General features: G+C 48.7%; 1 protein-coding gene across 2 annotated transcripts in view; it reads left to right on the forward strand.

The window, feature by feature from the left end:
• Nucleotides 1-19,216, forward strand: part of IFT122 (intraflagellar transport 122) — a 141,540-nt gene that overhangs the window by 31,984 nt on the left and 90,340 nt on the right. The window contains exons 12-18 of one of the 2 annotated variants that reach the window (XM_063941219.1): nt 510-647; nt 3,154-3,318; nt 3,844-4,041; nt 5,109-5,249; nt 8,205-8,258; nt 11,158-11,319; nt 13,644-13,810. In XM_063941219.1, coding sequence (XP_063797289.1) covers nt 510-647; nt 3,154-3,318; nt 3,844-4,041; nt 5,109-5,249; nt 8,205-8,258; nt 11,158-11,319; nt 13,644-13,810 — 1,025 coding nt within the window. The remainder of the gene's footprint in view (nt 1-509; nt 648-3,153; nt 3,319-3,843; nt 4,042-5,108; nt 5,250-8,204; nt 8,259-11,157; nt 11,320-13,643; nt 13,811-19,216) is intronic. The other variant, XM_063941220.1, reaches the window with a different exon arrangement.

Consider the following 19,216-nt stretch of genomic DNA (forward strand, 5'->3'; position numbering starts at 1 on the left):
TGCCTCAGATGCGATTGCTAGGCAACGACGGCTTCGGCCGCCTGGCATGTGCCGGCGCATGCGCAGTTCTGACCCGATCGCTGGGCTGCAATAAACTGCAGCGAGCGATCGGGTCGGAATGACCCCCAAAATCCAATCAGATTCAAAAATTCTATGTATACAAATGTGAAATATTCTTATCCTATGTAATCTGAAGATAAATATCATATACGTAATGTGTACAGAGAGCCAGCACTTCATAGGTTATTGCAACCACACTAATTTATATACGGTGGGAGGGGTCCAGATGTGATGAGCCAATCAGAAGAACTAATTTAACGCTACAATCCCAGCGACAATCTTCTGCCAGCACAGGCTTTGCCTCTTCTTCACCACTAAATGTTACACCTTCTGTATGACATGCGCTCAGTGCCCCAGCATGACCCAGCTATCCCCTGCATCAGCTTGTCTCAGGTGCTGTGTGTCTAGTGCCCATTACTGACTAGCGAATACTCTCTCCAATGTCCCAGGAGAAGCGCTTGCAGTGCTTGTCCTTTAAAGGCGTGAAGGAGCGGGAATGGCTGATGGAGTCTCTAATACGGTACATCAAGGTGATTGGGGGCTCGTCTGGGAGAGAAGGCCTACTAGTGGGGCTGAAGAATGGACAGGTAATCGTTTCCTCCTCTTACATTCTACAAGCCTTAAAAGAAATACAGAGATGTTTTCTGATTACTGTGTTTTACGTCATTGATCTGTATCGCCTGTCTATATTTATATACATTTGTTACAAGTTACATCTCAATATTGATATAACACATGGGGTTTAGTTTAACAGTTTGAGCCGCAGCCCCTTGCGCTGTAAGGCTGCGTCCATCCTAATATGGAGATCTAAGAAGGCTATATGCCTATCGCAGGGGATGGTACAACATTTTGAGCAAATCGTCACTGGTTTCAGATAAGGGAGTCAGAGTTATCCCCCAGTAGCTGTACTTGTGGGGTGTATTTCTTGTATAAAAACTACACGAATGGTGGAGATGCCCTTTTTAGAGGTCTTTTTTATGTTGACCACATGGTGGCGCTATGTGCTTATGCTTCTTTTTTATGTTGACCACATGGTGGCGCTATGTGCTTATGCTTCTCTTTTTTATTTTGACCACATGGTGGCGCTATGTGCTTATGCTTCTCTTTTTTATTTTGACCACACGGTGGCGCTATGTGCTTATTCTTCTCTTCATCAATTTTACATACAAGTTCCTTCTAAGAATTATTGCTGAGAGGCAAGATACAATATGTCACATTGTGCAGCTTCCTATAGCACGCCTGCTTCTCACGTTAATGACCGCTTTCTGTGTGCGTTATTATTTCCTTTAATGTATGTTTCCCATCTTCCTGTAATTTTGTTTCTCCTCCGTTCCCAGATGAATCCCTCCTTTGCCCCATTGTAGTCAGTCTGTAGGTGGGAATTTTTTAGGGGTCACCCCAGGCAACCGTGAATACAGGATCCCCACCTGCGGCGCTGCACATAATAACATGCGGCGCTGCCAGGGACTCCGTCATCCGATACTATATATATTACAGGGATCTTACGTTCTGTGCTGTGACAATGGGTATAACTTCCCAGCCTAATAACCAGAGTTCCCGGGGCTCGCTCGCTTGGTGTTTCCTATAAAAGCTCAGTTTATTGGTCTCTCTAAATTAAATTCCTCTCATTGTCCAGCCTGAACTCTAGTCTCACCGTGGTCTGTGTAATGTGTCCCAGCTCTTCTTCCCTCCATTAATGTATATGGACAGCAGGTGACATTGTCTGCCCCCTATTGTCAGTGCTGATTGAGGTCTCTCTTATTCCCCTCTCATGCTAGCTCATGAATTCGCTATGTTCTCTGACTCATTCTCCTGTCAGTTATATTCTAATCAGCCAATATATGCCATAGCTAGGTGATAGGCCCATCCCCGTCACTGCCATCGATGGACATGTGTATTATATTCTCACATCACCCTTGCCTCGCTTATAACCCTGCAAATAATTATGTATAGTATTTGGTGCTGCTCACTGTATAACAACATGTAGGTATATTTATGTATGGGACTCAGGGTCGACACGGTTGACATGAGTTTTTTTTGGTGTTGTTTTCTGTCAAGTGACCGGGAACTCCAATGAATGCACCGGCACCGTTCCCAATCGTAGTCCATGTGGGTCGTAAAGTATGAAAAAGTCCCGTTCCCCACAAAAAAAGTGAAAAAATCACGTCGACCTTGTTCACGTCGACCTAATGGCCGTGTCGACCTAGAGTACGGATACCAGTTTAGCAACATGTAGAACATTTACTGCATCTAGTATATTGGAGCATTATGGGATGAATAAGGATTAGCATTGCATGTAAGTGTAGGAACAGAGTAGATTTATAGTTGGGTTAGGTCCGGGATCACGACAGTCGGGATGTCAACTATCTACCGACAGAGACATCCCAACGGTCATAATCCCAACGCATTTTGGTAAGTACTTTTACCTTTTAACTGGATACACACTATAAAATTATCTGTCCAATCTTTCCGGGAATGTATAGGAGCAAATGTCAATTGACCATTTGATGCCAAACACTGGAAAACAGATAAAAATGGACGATCAGATAAATTGGTTAAACCTTAAATGAATTTATCTAAACAATCATTTTTGCCCATTTTCCGGCTTTCAGGAGCCCATACATTAGCAGATATTTGCTCCAACCTGAAAGATTGGACAGATAATCTTATAGTGTATAACCAGCTTTACCCTTACCCTAACCCTTCCCTCCACAGCCTAACCCTAACCCTCCACCTAGTGGCTAACCCTTCCCTCCACAGCCTAACCCTCCCCCTAGTGGCTAACCCTTCCCTCCACAGCCTAACCCTAACCCTCCACCTAGTGGCTAACCCTTCCCTCCACAGCCTAACCCTCCCCCTAGTGGCTAACCCTTCCCTCCACAGCCTAACCCTAACCCTCCCCCTAGTGGCTAACCTGACCCTAATACTTAGCTTCGGGATTGTGACTGTTGGGATTCCGCAGACGGAATTGTGATCGCTGTTGGGATTCCGATGCCGGTATTTTGACCGTCGACATCCTGACTATTGGATGTCAGCTACATCCCTTATAGTTTATTGTTCCTGTCTATGACCCTCTTTGTTTCCTATATTCAGATCCTGAAGATCTTCGTGGACAACCTCTTTTCCATCACTTTGCTGAAACAGGCGACGTCTGTGCGGTGTTTGGACATGAGCGCCAGCCGCAACAAGCTGGCCGTGGTGGATGAGAACAACACGTGTCTTGTGTACGATATCACAACCAAGGACTTATTATTCCAGGTCAGAATCAGAGATTGTTCTCTGCTTACCTGGGTTCCATGCCAAGTGGTAGAACATAAATAAAATCATTACAGGAGATGTCCCTGTGTAGTTCTGCCATTGTAATTCTGTAGTAGGGGGGCACGGATGGTGGGTAAGCTCCTTCCTCTTGGAGGCAGGGCACTGGAAGAAAAGCTGCCCCTATAAATTCCTATACACGGGCAGCTTTCTCCCCAGTGGCCTGTATAGGAGATGGGCACAGGCCTTTGTGCCGTTAGATGTTATTTTCCATTTCTTGTCACCTCGTTGCCCAGACTGGGGGACAGCAGATGCCTCTATCCCCTGCAGCTTAGCAGTGTGGCACCCCGAGCTTCTTCCTTCTTCTCAGACCTCCCAACCTCACCCCTGTCTCTGGCCACAGCCTGCCTTGCCAGCCAGAGGCTTATAGTAATGTCCCACCGCAGCCCCAGGTTGCCGAGGCCTGGCTGAAGAAGGGCCTGACCGGTGCTGTACAGCAGTAATATATCGTCTTTCTCATCCACCCAGGAGCCCAATGCTAACAGCGTGGCCTGGAACACGCAGTGCGAGGAAATGCTGTGCTTCTCGGGAGGAGGATACCTGAACATCAAAGCCAGCAACTTCCCTGTGCACCAGCAGAAGCTCCAGGGCTTCGTGGTGGGATACAACGGCTCCAAGATATTCTGCCTGCACGTCTACTCCATGTCTTCCGTAGATGTGCCCCAGGTAATCAGGTGGCTCGGCCGTGTGTATGGGATAAGGCATGGATAGTAGATGTCACAGAGGAGATCTGGGGCTAGAGTATAAGTGCTTTTATACAGCTCACAGATATCCAAGGTGAATTGTTATATCCATGGCACTTTACAGTATGAAATGCATTATCCCATATACTTGGTCCACACGATAATATATATTGCTATTCCTTCTAATAATAAATAGTTGATTTCAGGAATCGCCAGTCACAAACGATGACATTGGACCCCACTGTTTATACAATATTAGTATTTGGAGTTTTACCACTTTTGTGTGAGATAGGTATTACCTACACGCCACAGGCTTACTGCATAGCAGTCGCAGGGTATCATTGTAATGAGGGAGGTATTATTCATAGGACTGCAGCCAATCACTTTACTGGGTACCATGGGACTGCAGCCAATCACTTTACTGGGTACCATAGGACTGCAGCCAATCACTTTACTGGGTACCATGGGACTGCAGCCAATCAGTTGACTGGGTACCATAGGACTGCAGCCAATCAGTTGACTGGGTACCATAGGACTGCAGCCAATCACTTTACTGGGTACCATAGGACTGCAGCCAATCACTTGACTGGGTACCATAGGACTGCAGCCAATCACTTTACTGGGTACCATGGGACTGCAGCCAATCACTTTACTGGGTACCATGGGACTGCAGCCAATCAGTTGACTGGGTACCATAGGACTGCAGCCAATCACTTTACTGGGTACCATGGGACTGCAGCCAATCACTTTACTGGGTACCATGGGACTGCAGCCAATCAGTTGACTGGGTACCAGTGACATCACTGATACTTTGATTCCTAATGACCTGATAGACTGCATTCTTATAAATATTGGTTCAGTATTAGTGATGTCATTTCCATTCTGAATCAAAATAGCATTGAAGTGTAATTTACACCCTAATTAATACTGATTGTTACTATTAACGATACAGTACTTGATATTGACAGCAATGAGAGTAGAGTAGAGAGTGCGCAATAGCTGTAGTGTAGTGACCCAGATTTCTCATCCTGTTCTGGTCATCCCCTGCAGTCGGCTCCAATGTACCAGTACCTAGAGAAGAAAATGTTCCGAGAGGCCTATCAGATCGCCTGCCTGGGGGTCACGGACCTGGACTGGAAGGAGCTGGCAATGGAGGCCCTGGAAGGCCTGGACTTTGAGACCGCTAAGAAGGTGACAAGCTGTTTCCTGTTTGACGGGATGTGTTGCTGCTGTGTCTGACATGATGTGATCTGTTTGTTTATCCTCTATTCCCAAGCGGAGGGTCTCAGGCATGTCCTGTAATTCAGAGAGTCATCCTATCTCGGACGAGCATGTGAAACCGCTGACAGACATATTGCACTGTACTCTAACACTGATTACACCTACTGAAACAATACACTGATGCTGTAACACAGCAATACATACGGGGCGTCATTCTGGAGCGGGCGGAGGTGCGACCGCTGCTGCTTCCTTGGACAATGTGCCCCTGCTCTCATCCACTGAAAACAAGGAGCATCTTTCAGGAAATAAGTACAGGTGTGAATGGCCCCTCTGTGCTGGGCCTGTGTGTTTCGGGAAGGCCGTGGTCCCATAGTTATTGGAGTAACCCAAAGCTTGATTCAGAGATGGGTGCAGACGCATTTGAGCGATTATAGGCTGATTCACTTGGATTGAACAGCCGGTATATCGCTCAGTGTGTACCCAGCGTGCAGATGGAGCCACCTTTATCTTGGCCATTAATAGGATTAATTAAACCACGGCAGTCGGACTTAATCCCCTGCTGTAATATACAAAGGAAAAATATTTAAAAAATAGCGCTCCAAATCAATAGTGCAGCAATAAAGGCTTGAGATGGTCACCCCCACCTCAAAAAGTCCACAGTTTAAATCCACAATTAGCCTCTATGCGCACCCTCTACAGCACAGGTTCTCAAACTCGGTCCTCAGGACCCCACACGGTGCATGTTTTGCAGGTCTCCTCACAGAATCACAAGTTAAATAATTAACTCCACCTGCGGACCTTTTAAAATGTGTCAGTGAGTAATTAATACACCTGTGCACCTGCTGGGTTACCTGCAAAACATGCACTGTGTGGGGTCCTGAGGACCGAGTTTGAGAACCACTGCTCTACAGTATCAGGGATTTTTAATAATGTCTTCTCAAAGTCCCAAAAAGTCTTTCACAGGTGACTTCAATTCCTCCAACGACTTTGAATATGAACCTCCTTTTTCCCGTATTCACTCTAACTGTGATGGAAATCTCTGTCCCTTCATAGGCACTCACCAAAACAGAAGGAGAAATGTATATAGTGTAAAACCGTTTATTAGTTCAACAAGCCTTAAAACACTTGTTTAAAAAGCTTTAAAATTCATGTATGTACATAATCCACCATACAATCAGGCAGCTGTGCGTACCAGAAACAGTGGGGTGTCAATACGTGACCACCCTATACAGCATATGATGTTAGACAGGTAACTTCCGGGTTAATAGCACTGTCTAACCACTGGATGGACACCACCAATTGGTCCTGAAGATTTAAATCTGCTACAGTCCGTCTGATCAGACGGTGATCAGACCAATTGGTGGTGCCCATCCAGTGGTTAGACAGTGCTATTAACCCGAAAGTTACCTGTCTAACATCATATGCTGTATAGGGTGGGCACGTATTTACACCCCACTGTTTCTGGTACGCACAGGCTGCCTGAGGTGAGATGGGTGTGATTGTGATGTACATACAGGAACTAAGTTAAAGCTTTGATAGAAGCGAGAGTGGTTTTGAGCTAGTCTGAACAGCAAAAAACTTTGTAGGCTAGCACTATGGGGGTTATTCAGATGAATCGCTTCGTTAGCTGTTTTTAGGCAGCTTGTGCAAACGCTATGGCCGCCGGCCCACTGGAACGAAAGGATTGCAGAGCGGCTACAAAGTTTTTTTGTGCAGTTTCAGAGTAGCTCAAAACCTACTCAGCGCTTGCGATCACTTTAGACTGTTTAGTTCCTGTTTTGACATCACAAACACACCCAGCGCTCGCCCAGCCACGCCTGCGTTCGCCCATCCACACCTGCATTTTTCCTGGCACGCCTGCGTTTTTCCAAACACTCCCTGGAAACGGTCAGTTGACACCCAGAAACGCCCACTTCATGTCAATCACTCTGCGGCCAGCAGTGCGACTGAAATGCTTCGCTAGACCCTGTGCAAAATGACATCGTTCGTTGTGCCCATACGACACGCGTGCTCATTGCGCCGCATGCGCAGAACTGCCGTTTTTTAGCCTGATCGCTGCGCTGCGAACAAATGCAGCTAGCGATCAACTCTGAATGACCCCCTATATACATTTCTCCTTCTGTTTTGGTGAGTGCCTATGAAGGGACAGAAATTTCCATCACCGTTAGAGTGAATACGGGAAAAAGGAGGTTCATATTCAAAGAGGAATTGAAGTCCCTGCTGTAATGACTTAATGCCCTGATGTATTGTTCTCTCTGTATTGTATTGCAGCAAGTGTCCTATAACTCCAGTATTTTCACTTATATCATCTAGAGTTACTCCATGACAGGACAGACTAGAAAGAGCACATTGTACTGTACAGTGACTTGTAGTTCACTAACTTCTGATCTAGAGGTACACTGGACAACTGCCAGGGTAACACAATTCTAGGGGCCTCCGGGCATGGGCGGGTGGTGGTCACACAATCATAGCGGATGGAAACATTCTCTACCTGCCTCCCAGCCTGCAACCAGATAGTGAATGGCTGTCAGCAAACTGATTGGTGCATGTCTGGAGCTATCTACCAATCAGAGTGCAGCATGTTCGACCTGCCTTCCAACCTACAGCCAGACAGTGAGTGGCTGTCGGCATGTTGATTGGAGTATGGCTGAAGCGCTATCCGCCAATCAGAGTGCAGCATTCTCTTCCAGCCTTACAAACCTGCAGCCAGACAGCGAGTGCCTATCAGCATGCTGATTGGTGTATGGCTTTAGCTATCCACCAATCAGAGTGCCGACAGCTAGTCACTGCATGGAAACGTGGAGAGAAGGCGCAGGACCTCAGGAGGGGCATGATATGAGTGGGCGTGATGGGTGGGTAGGGGCTCCATTGTTTTGCCCAGGGCCTACAGTATGGTTAAAAAGCCCTCTTTATTTCTTGTTACAGGCTTTTATACGAGTGCGAGATCTCCGCTACCTGGAACTAATCAACAGTATAGAGGTAATCAGCATCCGCCGTAAGGACTTGTCCTCTGTTATCATTACAGCTGTCTTAGAGCATCATAAGTTATAGCCCTTGGTCATTATCCACGTTCTCTGTAAAGGGATCATTTGCAGAACACTGTGTCCTGGAGGAGAGGATTGCATCGGGGGTTTCTCAGACTTTACTATGGTGCTTAGATACTGGGTTACCCCTCCTGTAAAGACCAGGGAGCAGCAGTGCCATCGCGATAAGGCACTCAGGAGCAGGGCTACCTTCAGAAAATCTCATCTGTACAACATCCCCTGCACGGTCCTTAGGGCACCAAGGAAGGCTCACACCGAGATGTGGGGTAACCCAGCTTCTATGGTGACTCTCCAGTGAGAAGTAGCCCAAGGATTAACCCTTATTATCCTTTTATATAGCGCCACTAGGGGTCCTCAGCACATTATATAGAACATAAACGCTCAAGAGACTCACAGTACAGAACACTACAGGACATGCGATACAGCTGTATTACCACTGCTGCACGTGCAGTCATAGTATCCATAGATGCAGCACTGGCTGAACCCACAGGTTCTGTGCCACTGTAGGCAATAGGGAGGAGATGATGGTATAAGTGCGGGAGGGAAAGCATATGAGGGAAGAGGGCCCTGCTCGTCTATCATTCTGGCTTTCTTCTGTGTTTCTCACTGTGACCATTAGCATTAATCCCTTGGATATGACGCATCTCAGCTTTGCTTTGCACATTGGATTGAATTGTATGTTATTTTTTTCTATGTCTGTGTAAGAATGATAGATAATGCAATATATATTGTAAAAGTTGCAGGAGGTAATGAACCTCTTCCCTTCAGCACACCCCTGCTCTTTCTCAGTTGTTTTAACCTGCATAGGAAGTGGGTACAATGGGAGACAGCCTCAGATGTCACCTCGGGCGTGGCAGTGAGATGTTGTTTACCCCCTTTGTCGTCCCCCCGCCTCTGTCCTGGCCTCCACAGTCACGTAGACCCTTGATATGTACCAAGACACCAATTCATCATACTACTTTCTGGATAAAAAAATACAGTCTGAAGCCTCCAATAATTTTTTCCAGCAATCTGAGTCCCCCGGACCACCCCTCTATTGTGTCTGCAAACAATGTTGACTTAGCCCTATAAATCCGAGTTCATTGTGTCTCCAGGAGAGGGGGGGACGGGAGAGGACAAATTACTCTGCACATTTTTCCCTTTTCCTTCCTTTGCCTGTTTGTTGGCCGGTTCAGCTCAGTGACATCATTTACATTATAAATTTATATTTCCTGTAACCCGAAATTTGGCTGATTTCCGGATGCTCCTGTATTCAGCTGCGATCTGGGAGAAATACACCGCGGACCTGTTGCTATGAACTAACATTTCACCTCGGACAATATATTAAACGCCTCTTTTCCGTTAAACCGTCATTTGGTATAGAAGAAAATGTATTTATACAGGTTGAACTCGATGGACAACTTGACTTTTTTCAACCTCATTAACTATGTTACTATTTCTATTTCTTCAAGTCCATATCTTTATTATCCTTAGTGCTAGTGAGACAAGGAGGCAGATGGAGTTGTTTTCTATCAGTTTAAAAAAAATATGTTCCATTGAAGGGATTGATGGAAATCTAGGTTTAGAAGGCAGTTCCTGCTCGTTGTTATGCATGCTGGGGATTGTAGTGTGACAACAGCTGGAGAGTAGCAGAATGCCAAAAACAGATTTCGCTACCAAAGAGTCCCTCTGGCGTTGTTATTTCATGTAGTGCAGATCCCCCGGCCAGTGTAAAAGCTAATAACTGGTGTAGACAGAACCGCAGTATATATAGAAAGTCAGAAGATTTACAGTCTGGATAGTTTGGCCTTATTAAATCCAGTCTGGTTCCTGTCGTCACCCCACTCACCCTGCACCGGAGTCCCAGTGCTCCCTATACGCACCTTTCCACCTGTACAGAGCGTGACACACTCACGTGGAACAGAGCACAGTCTCTTATTTCCACTGTCTCCCCAATTACTTCTCTCTCCAAGATCCCAGCTAAGTATGGGCCTGACTCTGAATTGTCCTACTGCTGATGTTGGCCTAGGTTGAGCGATTTTATTTCCTCCTTTCCTCTAGTCCGTGAGCACAGGATCCCCCTCTACCAGTGTGTCAGAACATTACGGAGCCATCACTTACTGTACTCCTCCAGCAGTTTGCTATAGTAACTCTTCCTCCTTCGTCACTTCTCTAACGGTTGTTTCTACCGGTGATGGGAGGATTTCAGTATTTCACATTTCATCCAGACACCCCACAAGCCGCTATAGGTGGGAAGTGCTGAATTAGTACTATTCGCTCATAGGCCCTCACTCCGACCCGATCGCAAGCTGCACTTCTTTGCAACAGTGCGGTTGGGTCTGGAATGCGCATTGCGCACGCGCGTCGTTGAATGTCGGCGGGCAATTACGCTGACATCTATGAAAGTGGTCGCAGCGGCGACCGCAAGAAGATTGACAGCAGGAAGGCGTTCCGGGGCGTCAACTGACCGTTTGATGCCGTTTTCGGGGAGTGGTAAGAAAAACGCAGGCGTGTCCAGGCGAATGGAGGGCGGATGTCTGACGTCAAAGCCGTGACCATCAACGCTGGACCCGTCGCACAGGGTAAGTAACTGCAGGGCTGGTCTTGTTCTGCACAAAACTTTTTTAGCATAGCAGGGCTGCACAAGCGATCGCAGCCACGGAGATTAGTTGATCGCACCAGCAGCAAAAAGTTGCTTGGTGCGATCATTCGGAATGAGGGCCATAGTTAGGTCCCTGCAGATTGCGGGGAACAAGTCCCGCAGTTACTGCTTTCGCACCGGAAGATCTCAGCATTATTGGAATAGCAGCATACATACTGAATATTATCTCTTTTCTTTCTCATGTCTCTTTCAGGAGCGGAAAAAGCGCGGAGATGCCAGTGATGATTTGTTCTTGGCCGATGTGTATACTTACCAGGGCAAGTTCCACGAAGCAGCCAAACTGTACAAGAAGGGCGGACAGGAGAACCGAGCTCTGGATATGTACACCGACCTGCGCATGTTTGAGTATGCTAAGGTATTATCTATAGATAGCGGCCCATTTAGGGTCCACACGGCTGGCCTGATACGGGGGGATCTCTCCATAAGCCGCGCTAACACGCTGTAGTCAGGAAGCCTTCATCTAGATCAGGGGTGGGTAATAGGCATCCCCCCAGCTGCTGGTGAACTACACTTCCCAGCACACACTGCCACAACTTTAGCATGCCCTAATAGCAAAACGGAGGCAGGGCATGTTAGGATGTGTAGACCAGCAGCAACTGAGGGCCACTAATTGCCCACCCCTGATCTAGATCCATGGATGAGACCGCAGTCTGTTATAGGAGATGATTGTCCTGCCTCAGTGCCGTCATGCTGGACAAGTAGCTTGGTTTTTGTTTTGTACATATGGACAGACACCCAGAGGGGTAGAACACGCGCTTGTTCCCATTGGGTCCAGTTTTGTTTTGTACATATGGACAGACAGACACCCAGAGGGGTAGAACACGCGCTTGTTCCCATTGGGTCCAGTTTTGTTTTGTACATATGGACAGATAGACACCCAGAGGGGTAGAACACGCGCTTGTTCCCATTGGGTCCAGTTTTGTTTTGTACATATGGACAGACAGACACCCAGAGGGGTAGAACACGCGCTTGTTCCCATTGGGTCCAGTTTTGTTTTGTACATATGGACAGATAGACACCCAGAGGGGTAGAACACACGCTTGTTCCCATTGGGTCCAGTTTTGTTTTGTACATATGGACAGATAGACACCCAGAGGGGTAGAACACGCGCTTGTTCCCGTTGGGCCCAGTTTTGTTTTGTATACATGAACAGACGGACACTCAGAGGGGTAGAACACGCGCTTGTTCCCGTTGGGTCCAGTTTTGTTTTGTACATATGGACAGATAGACACCCAGAGGGGTAGAACACGCGCTTGTTCCCGTTGGGCCCAGTTTTGTTTTGTATACATGAACAGACGGACACTCAGAGGGGTAGAACACGCGCTTGTTCCCGTTGGGTCCAGTTTTGTTTTGTACATATGGACAGATAGACACCCAGAGGGGTAGAACACGCGCTTGTTCCCATTAGGCCCACTTTTGTTTTGTACGGATGGCCCAGAGGGGTGTAACACGCACTTGTCCTGTTGGTAAGCACCCGTAAGTATGCTATAAAATTACAGCCATGAGTGACAATAAGTATTCCTCACCAAATACCCTGCAGTACACATGAAAAGTATCTTGCTCTACTTACCTTTGCTGGTCAGTGCATCTGTTGATCCCAGCGTAACGTCTGGTGAGCAGTTCGGTGGACCGTTACCGTTGTCCAAACACTATGGTGCCTCCCATTTGTTTTTACTGTTCTGTTGACAACAATTTAATTTAAAGTGAACTTTCAGAGTCCTGACCGTCAGCCTGGGAGATTACAGCAGCAGCTGGGGGAATAACTCTGGAACATCAGGGGTCCAACCAATGGAATTTTGCTATATGGGGGGGGGGGGAATTCTGCTATATGGGGGGGGGGGAATTAATTGGCGTAATTCCCATTTAGTCTCAAAGAAACTCTTTCAGCCAGCAAAAGTTCCTTGTGTGCGCTGAGTCTTTGCGTGCTTTATCCTCACTGACAGGTGTGTATAGTCCATCATAGAACACTTTCAAAATGACTCACGTGACACAAGCGGGAGTAGACTTGTTTTGTAGAACCAGAGTCCCAGACCTGAGTAAATCATGGTATTGATCTTTTGTGAGAATGCAGCTATAAAGGACAAGTTGTGCTTAAATGAGAGCATTTTCTGTAAAGCGACGTAACCTATACGTGTGTATAATGGCCCTTATTCCGAGTTGTTCGCTCGCTAGCTGCTTTTAGCAGCATTGCACACGCTAAGCCGCCGCCTACTGGGAGTGAATCTTAGCTTTGCAGAATTGCGAACGAAAGATTCGCAGAATTGCGAAAATAAATTTTTTTGCAGTTTCTAAATAGCTCGAGACTTACTCTGCCACTGCGATCAGTTCAGTCAGTTTTGTTCCTGGTTTGACGTCACAAACACACCCAGCGTTCGCCCAGACACTCCCCCGTCTCTCCAGCCACTCCCGCGTTTTTCCCAGAAACGGCAGTGTTTTTTCACACACCCAGAAAACGTCCAGTTTCCGCCCAGAAACACCCACTTCCTGTCAATCACACAAATTTCTTCGTTAAGCCGTGAGTAAAATACCTAACTTTTTTGCAAGTTTACTTGGTGCAGACGCAGTGCAAACATTGCGCATGCGCAGTTTGCGACTAATCGCTCCGTTGCGAAAAACACTAACGAGCGAACAACTCGGAATGAGGGCCAATGTTACATACTGATGTAATCTCTTCCACAGGATTTCTTGGCAACCGGGGACCCAAAAGAGACCAAGACTCTAATCACCAAGCAGGCAGACTGGGCCCGAAATATCCGGGAGCCGAAGGCAGCAGCAGAGATGTACCTATCAGCTGGAGAGCACATGAAGGCCATTGAGCTGAGTGGGGACCACGGCTGGGTCGAGATGTGAGTGTTCCTCCTAACTACAATGTAATCTGTGTATTTTCTGGTAGGGTCCAAGGATGGTGGTATTTGTAGTTCAACAACGCATAGCTGTAATATAATGGAAACCAGCAGCTAAATAGGAATTGGTCCATATTCCCAGCGACGTCATTGGTTCTTATGAATGCTAATGTGCAAATATGTGCTGCAACCGCCTGGAAATGTGTCGGTACACCCACCAGAATCCTCTCCGTTGGTTGCAGATCCTATGATAATCGACTCTGTATAACCCTATTGTCACGCAGAATGGGCGCGGGATCTGAGACTTGGTTGTGACACACTTGTGTTTTTTTTGCTGCCACTACAGTAACTGCCCCCAAATGGCCCCTGTCAATCACTTTGCCAATAAAACCTCATTAAAGCAACATGACTAAGGTACCGTGCGCGCAGTGTGACCGTGGCACATCTGCAGTTGGCCGATAATCGCTTAGCTAATCGCCAATGCGTACATCTCTTAATCTGGCCCATAGACTGCACATGGGGTTTCCTACCTCTTTGCGTAACATTTGGTTTCGGTGGCATAGCACAGGTTAACCTTGTGCCTCCAGTAATGGTCATAAACGTTACAAGACCCATATGTTTAATTTATGTAGCATAACGTAACGGTGGAATTGAAGTGACGGACCCCTAGGGGCTGACAGGCTGAGCTAACCTCCCAAAATAATGGTCCCTCTGCTAGGCTGCGGAGTGTGGCAGGATATGCCGCTGACAGGAACACCTGCTTACCGGGTACACGGGCAGCACCTTAAATTACCAAGGCCCATAAACGTCCCTCAGCTGGCTTTGATTTCCGGCCTTTCTGCCTGGCCAGCCCCATCCAGCAATTGCAGGGAAGAAAGTCGTGCTGGGCAGGCGTCACCTATGAGATTTTATGTCCAGAAAAACAATCGGCTTTACCAAGTGCACGAAAAATCCCCCAGCTGCTTGTGACGTGTCCTGGTTATGTTTAGTCTTTTGTTTTGTTAGCCGTGCACCTGAAAAGTGATTATACATAAGGCAGGACAGGAAGCCGGCTATTTCCAGCCACAGGAACACGGACACCGTTTCCTCTCTTAGCTCCTCACGGCTCATCTTTTCCAAAGGAAAATAAAGTGGGGATAGCGCCGATTGTGTCTCCTCATATAAGGGGTCTGTGTTCTACGAATCTTTCCGTTTGGTCTCCTAGCAAAAACCTAGGCCCTCGTTCCGAGTTGATCGCTCACTAGCTACGTTTAACAGCCGTGCCAACGCATAGTCGTCGCCCACGTGGGAGTGTATTTTCGCTTTACAAGTGTGCGAACGGCTTTGCAGCCGAGCTCTGCAAAAACATTTGGTGCAGTTTCTGAGTAGCTCTGGACTTACTCAGCCCTTGCGATCACTTCAGTCTTTTTGGTGCCGGAACTGACGTCAGACACCCGCCTTGCAAACGCCTGGACACGCCTGCGTCTTCCCAAACACTCCCAGAAAACGGTCAGTTGCCACCCACAAACGCCTTCTTCCTGTCAATCTCCTTGCGATCGGCTGTGCGAATGGATTCTTTGTTCAATCCAACGCTCAGCAACGATCCGCTTTCTACCCATATGACGCGCATGCGCATTGCGGTGCATATGCATGCGCAGTACAGACCTGATCGCTGCGCTGCGAAAAATGTCAGCGAGCGATCAACTCGGAATGATGGCCCTAGTTCCTTGTGTTTATTTTACTCATCGTTACGCCAGTGATCTGAGGTAACAATACTCAGAAGATTTGCTCCATTCCAGTGGATTTTTCAGTTTAAACAAAGCAAACCACTAGTGACAGCAGGCCCGATTCAGAGAGGGGGGGGGGGGGGGGGGCGCTTTGCCAGCGCTTGCGGATTTGAGCAATTTTATTTTGTGCTGCGCGTGCGTCAATCACACTGTGCGTCTTTGGGGGTAATTCTGAGTTGCTTGCAGACAAAGCGGGTAATTCTGAGTTGATCGCAGCAGGAACTTTGTTAGCAGTTGGGCAAAACCATGTGCACTGCAGGGGAGGCAGATGTAACATGTGCAGAGAGAGTTAGATTTGGGTGGGTTATTTTGTTTCTGTGCAGGGTAAATACTGGCTCGTTTATTTTTAAACTGTAATTTAGATTGCAGATTGAACACACCACACCCAAATCTAACTCTCTCTGCACATGTTATATCTGCCTCCCCTGCAGTGCACATGGTTTTGCCCAACTGCTAACAAAGTTCCTGCTGCGATCAACTCAGAATTACCCCCTTTGTCTGCAAGCGACAGGTTAGAGATGCCGCCAGTGGGCGCCGCTGTACAAATCTTGGTGACTGCGTATTGTGATCGCAGCACGTGCGCAGTCTGCTGACCATCGCTCCGATGCGCGGTAATCGTCCATTGCGTACAAACATGAATGAGGCCCTATGTGCGACTCACAGTCAGTCCTTCAGTCTGTAACATGGGCCGTTTCTGGTTCCAGGAGATTCTTTTAGGTTAACCCTACACCCATAGTCTTTTTGGTTACAAAACGCAGCAGGTGTGTGTGCTAGAAGACTGAGAGTCCCGCGCTACATCGAACTACATATCGGTAGGACAGTGCATACATTGGGGCAATGAATGCATCTGTCCATGTTTCCAGACATCGTCCAGCTGCGCAGTAGTGTCCCCTAGCATCCAGCCATCTTATCAGAGCACCACTCAGCATCCAGCCAGGTTATCAGAGCACCACTCAGCATCCAGCCAGGTTATCAGAGCACCACTCAGCATCCAGCCAGCTTATCAGAGCACCGCGCAGCATCCAGCCAGCTTATCAGAGCACCACGCAGCATCCAGCCAGCTTATCAGAGCACCACGCAGCGTTTAGCCATCTTATCAGAGCACCATGCAGCGTCCAGCCAGCTTATCAGAGCACCACGCAGCATCCAGCCAGCTTATCAGATCACCACGCAGCGTCCAGCCAGGTTATCAGAGCACCACGCAGCGTCCAGCCATCTTATCAGAGCACCATGCAGCATCCAGCCAGCTTATCAGAGCACCACGCAGCGTTTAGCCATATTATCAGAGCACCACGCAGCGTCCAGCCATCTTATCAGAGCACCACGCAGCGTCCAGCCAGCTTATCAGAGCACCACGCAGCGTCAAGCCATCTTATCAGAGCACCACGCAGCGTCCAGCCATCTTATCAGAGCACCACGCAGCATCCAGCCAGCTTATCAGAGCACCACGCAGCGTCCAGCCAGCTTATCAGAGCACCACGCAGCGTCCAGCAAGCTTATCAGAGCACCGCGTAGCATCCAGCCAGCCATCTTATCAGAGCACCGCGCAGCATCCAGCCAGCTTATCAGAGCACCGCGCAGCATCCAGCCAGCTTATCAGAGCACCACGCAGCATCCAGCCAGCTTATCAGAGCACCACGCAGCATGCAGCCATCTTATCAGAGCACCACGCAGCATCCAGCCAGCCATCTTATCAGAGCACCACGCAGCATCCAGCCAGTTTATCAGAGCACCACGCAGCATCCAGCCAGCCATCTTATCAGAGCACCACTCAGCATCCAGCCAGGTTATCAGAGCACCGCGCAGCATCCAGCCATCTTATCAGAGCACCACGCAGCATGCAGCCAGCTTATCAGAGCACCACGCAGCATCCAGCCAGTTTATCAGAGCACCACGCAGCATCCAGCCAGCTTATCAGAGCACCACGCAGCATCCAGCCAGTTTATCAGAGCACCACGCAGCATCCAGCCAGCTTATCAGAGCACCACGCAGCATCCAGCCATCTTATCAGAGCACCACGCAGCATGCAGCCAGCTTATCAGAGCACCACGCAGCATCCAGCCAGCTTATCAGAGCACCACTCAGCATCCAGCCAGGTTATCAGAGCACCACTCAGCATCCAGCCAGGTTATCAGAGCACCACTCAGCATCCAGCCAGGTTATCAGAGCACCGCGCAGCATCCAGCCATCTTATCAGAGCACCACGCAGCATGCAGCCAGCTTATCAGAGCACCACGCAGCATCCAGCCAGTTTATCAGAGCACCACGCAGCATCCAGCCAGCTTATCAGAGCACCACTCAGCATCCAGCCAGGTTATCAGAGCACCACTCAGCATCGAGCCAGGTTATCAGAGCACCACTCAGCATCCAGCCAGGTTATCAGAGCACCGCGCAGCATCCAGCCAGCTTATCAGAGCACCACTCAGCATCCAGCCAGGTTATCAGAGCACCACTCAGCATCCAGCCAGCTTATCAGAGCACCGCTCAGCATCCAGCCAGGTTATCAGAGCACCGCGCAGCATCCAGCCAGGTTATCAGAGCATCGCGCAGCATCCAGCCAGCTTATCAGAGCACCACGCAGCATCCAGCCAGCTTATCAGAGCACCACGCAGCATCCAGCCAGCTTATCAGAGCACCACGCAGCGTTTAGCCATCTTATCAGAGCACCACGCAGCATCCACCCAGCTTATCAGAGCACCATGCAGCGTCCAGCCAGCTTATCAGAGCACCACGCAGCATCCAGCCAGCCTATCAGATCACCACGCAGCGTCCAGCCAGGTTATCAGAGCACCACGCAGCGTCCAGCCATCTTATCAGAGCACCACGCAGCATCCAGCCAGCTTATCAGAGCACCACGCAGCGTTTAGCCATCTTATCAGAGCACCACGCAGCGTCCAGCCATCTTATCAGAGCACCACGCAGCATCCAGCCAGCTTATCAGAGCACCACGCAGCGTCCAGCCATCTTATCAGAGCACCACACAGCGTCCAGCCATCTTATCAGAGCACCACGCAGCATCCAGCCAGCTTATCAGAGCACCACGCAGCGTCCAGCCATCTTATCAGAGCACCACGCAGCATCCAGCCATCTTATCAGAGCACCACGCAGCATCCAGCCAGCTTATCAGAGCACCACGCAGCGTCCAGCAAGCTTATCAGAGCACCGCGTAGCATCCAGCCAGCTTATCAGAGCACCGCGCAGCATCCAGCCAGCTTATCAGAGCACCACGCAGCATCCAGCCAGCTTATCAGAGCACCACGCAGCATCCAGCCAGCTTATCAGAGCACCACGCAGCATGCAGCCAGCTTATCAGAGCACCACGCAGCATCCAGCCAGCCATCTTATCAGAGCACCACGCAGCATCCAGCCAGTTTATCAGAGCACCACGCAGCATCCAGCCAGCCATCTTATCAGAGCACCACTCAGCATCCAGCCAGGTTATCAGAGCACCGCGCAGCATCCAGCCATCTTATCAGAGCACCACGCAGCATGCAGCCAGCTTATCAGAGCACCACGCAGCATCCAGCCAGTTTATCAGAGCACCACGCAGCATCCAGCCAGCTTATCAGAGCACCACGTAGCATCCAGCCAGCTTATCAGAGCACCACGCAGCGTTTAGCCATCTTATCAGAGCACCACGCAG

This window comes from Pseudophryne corroboree, chromosome 9 (assembly GCF_028390025.1).
Source record: "Pseudophryne corroboree isolate aPseCor3 chromosome 9, aPseCor3.hap2, whole genome shotgun sequence".
NCBI lineage: Eukaryota > Metazoa > Chordata > Amphibia > Anura > Myobatrachidae > Pseudophryne > Pseudophryne corroboree.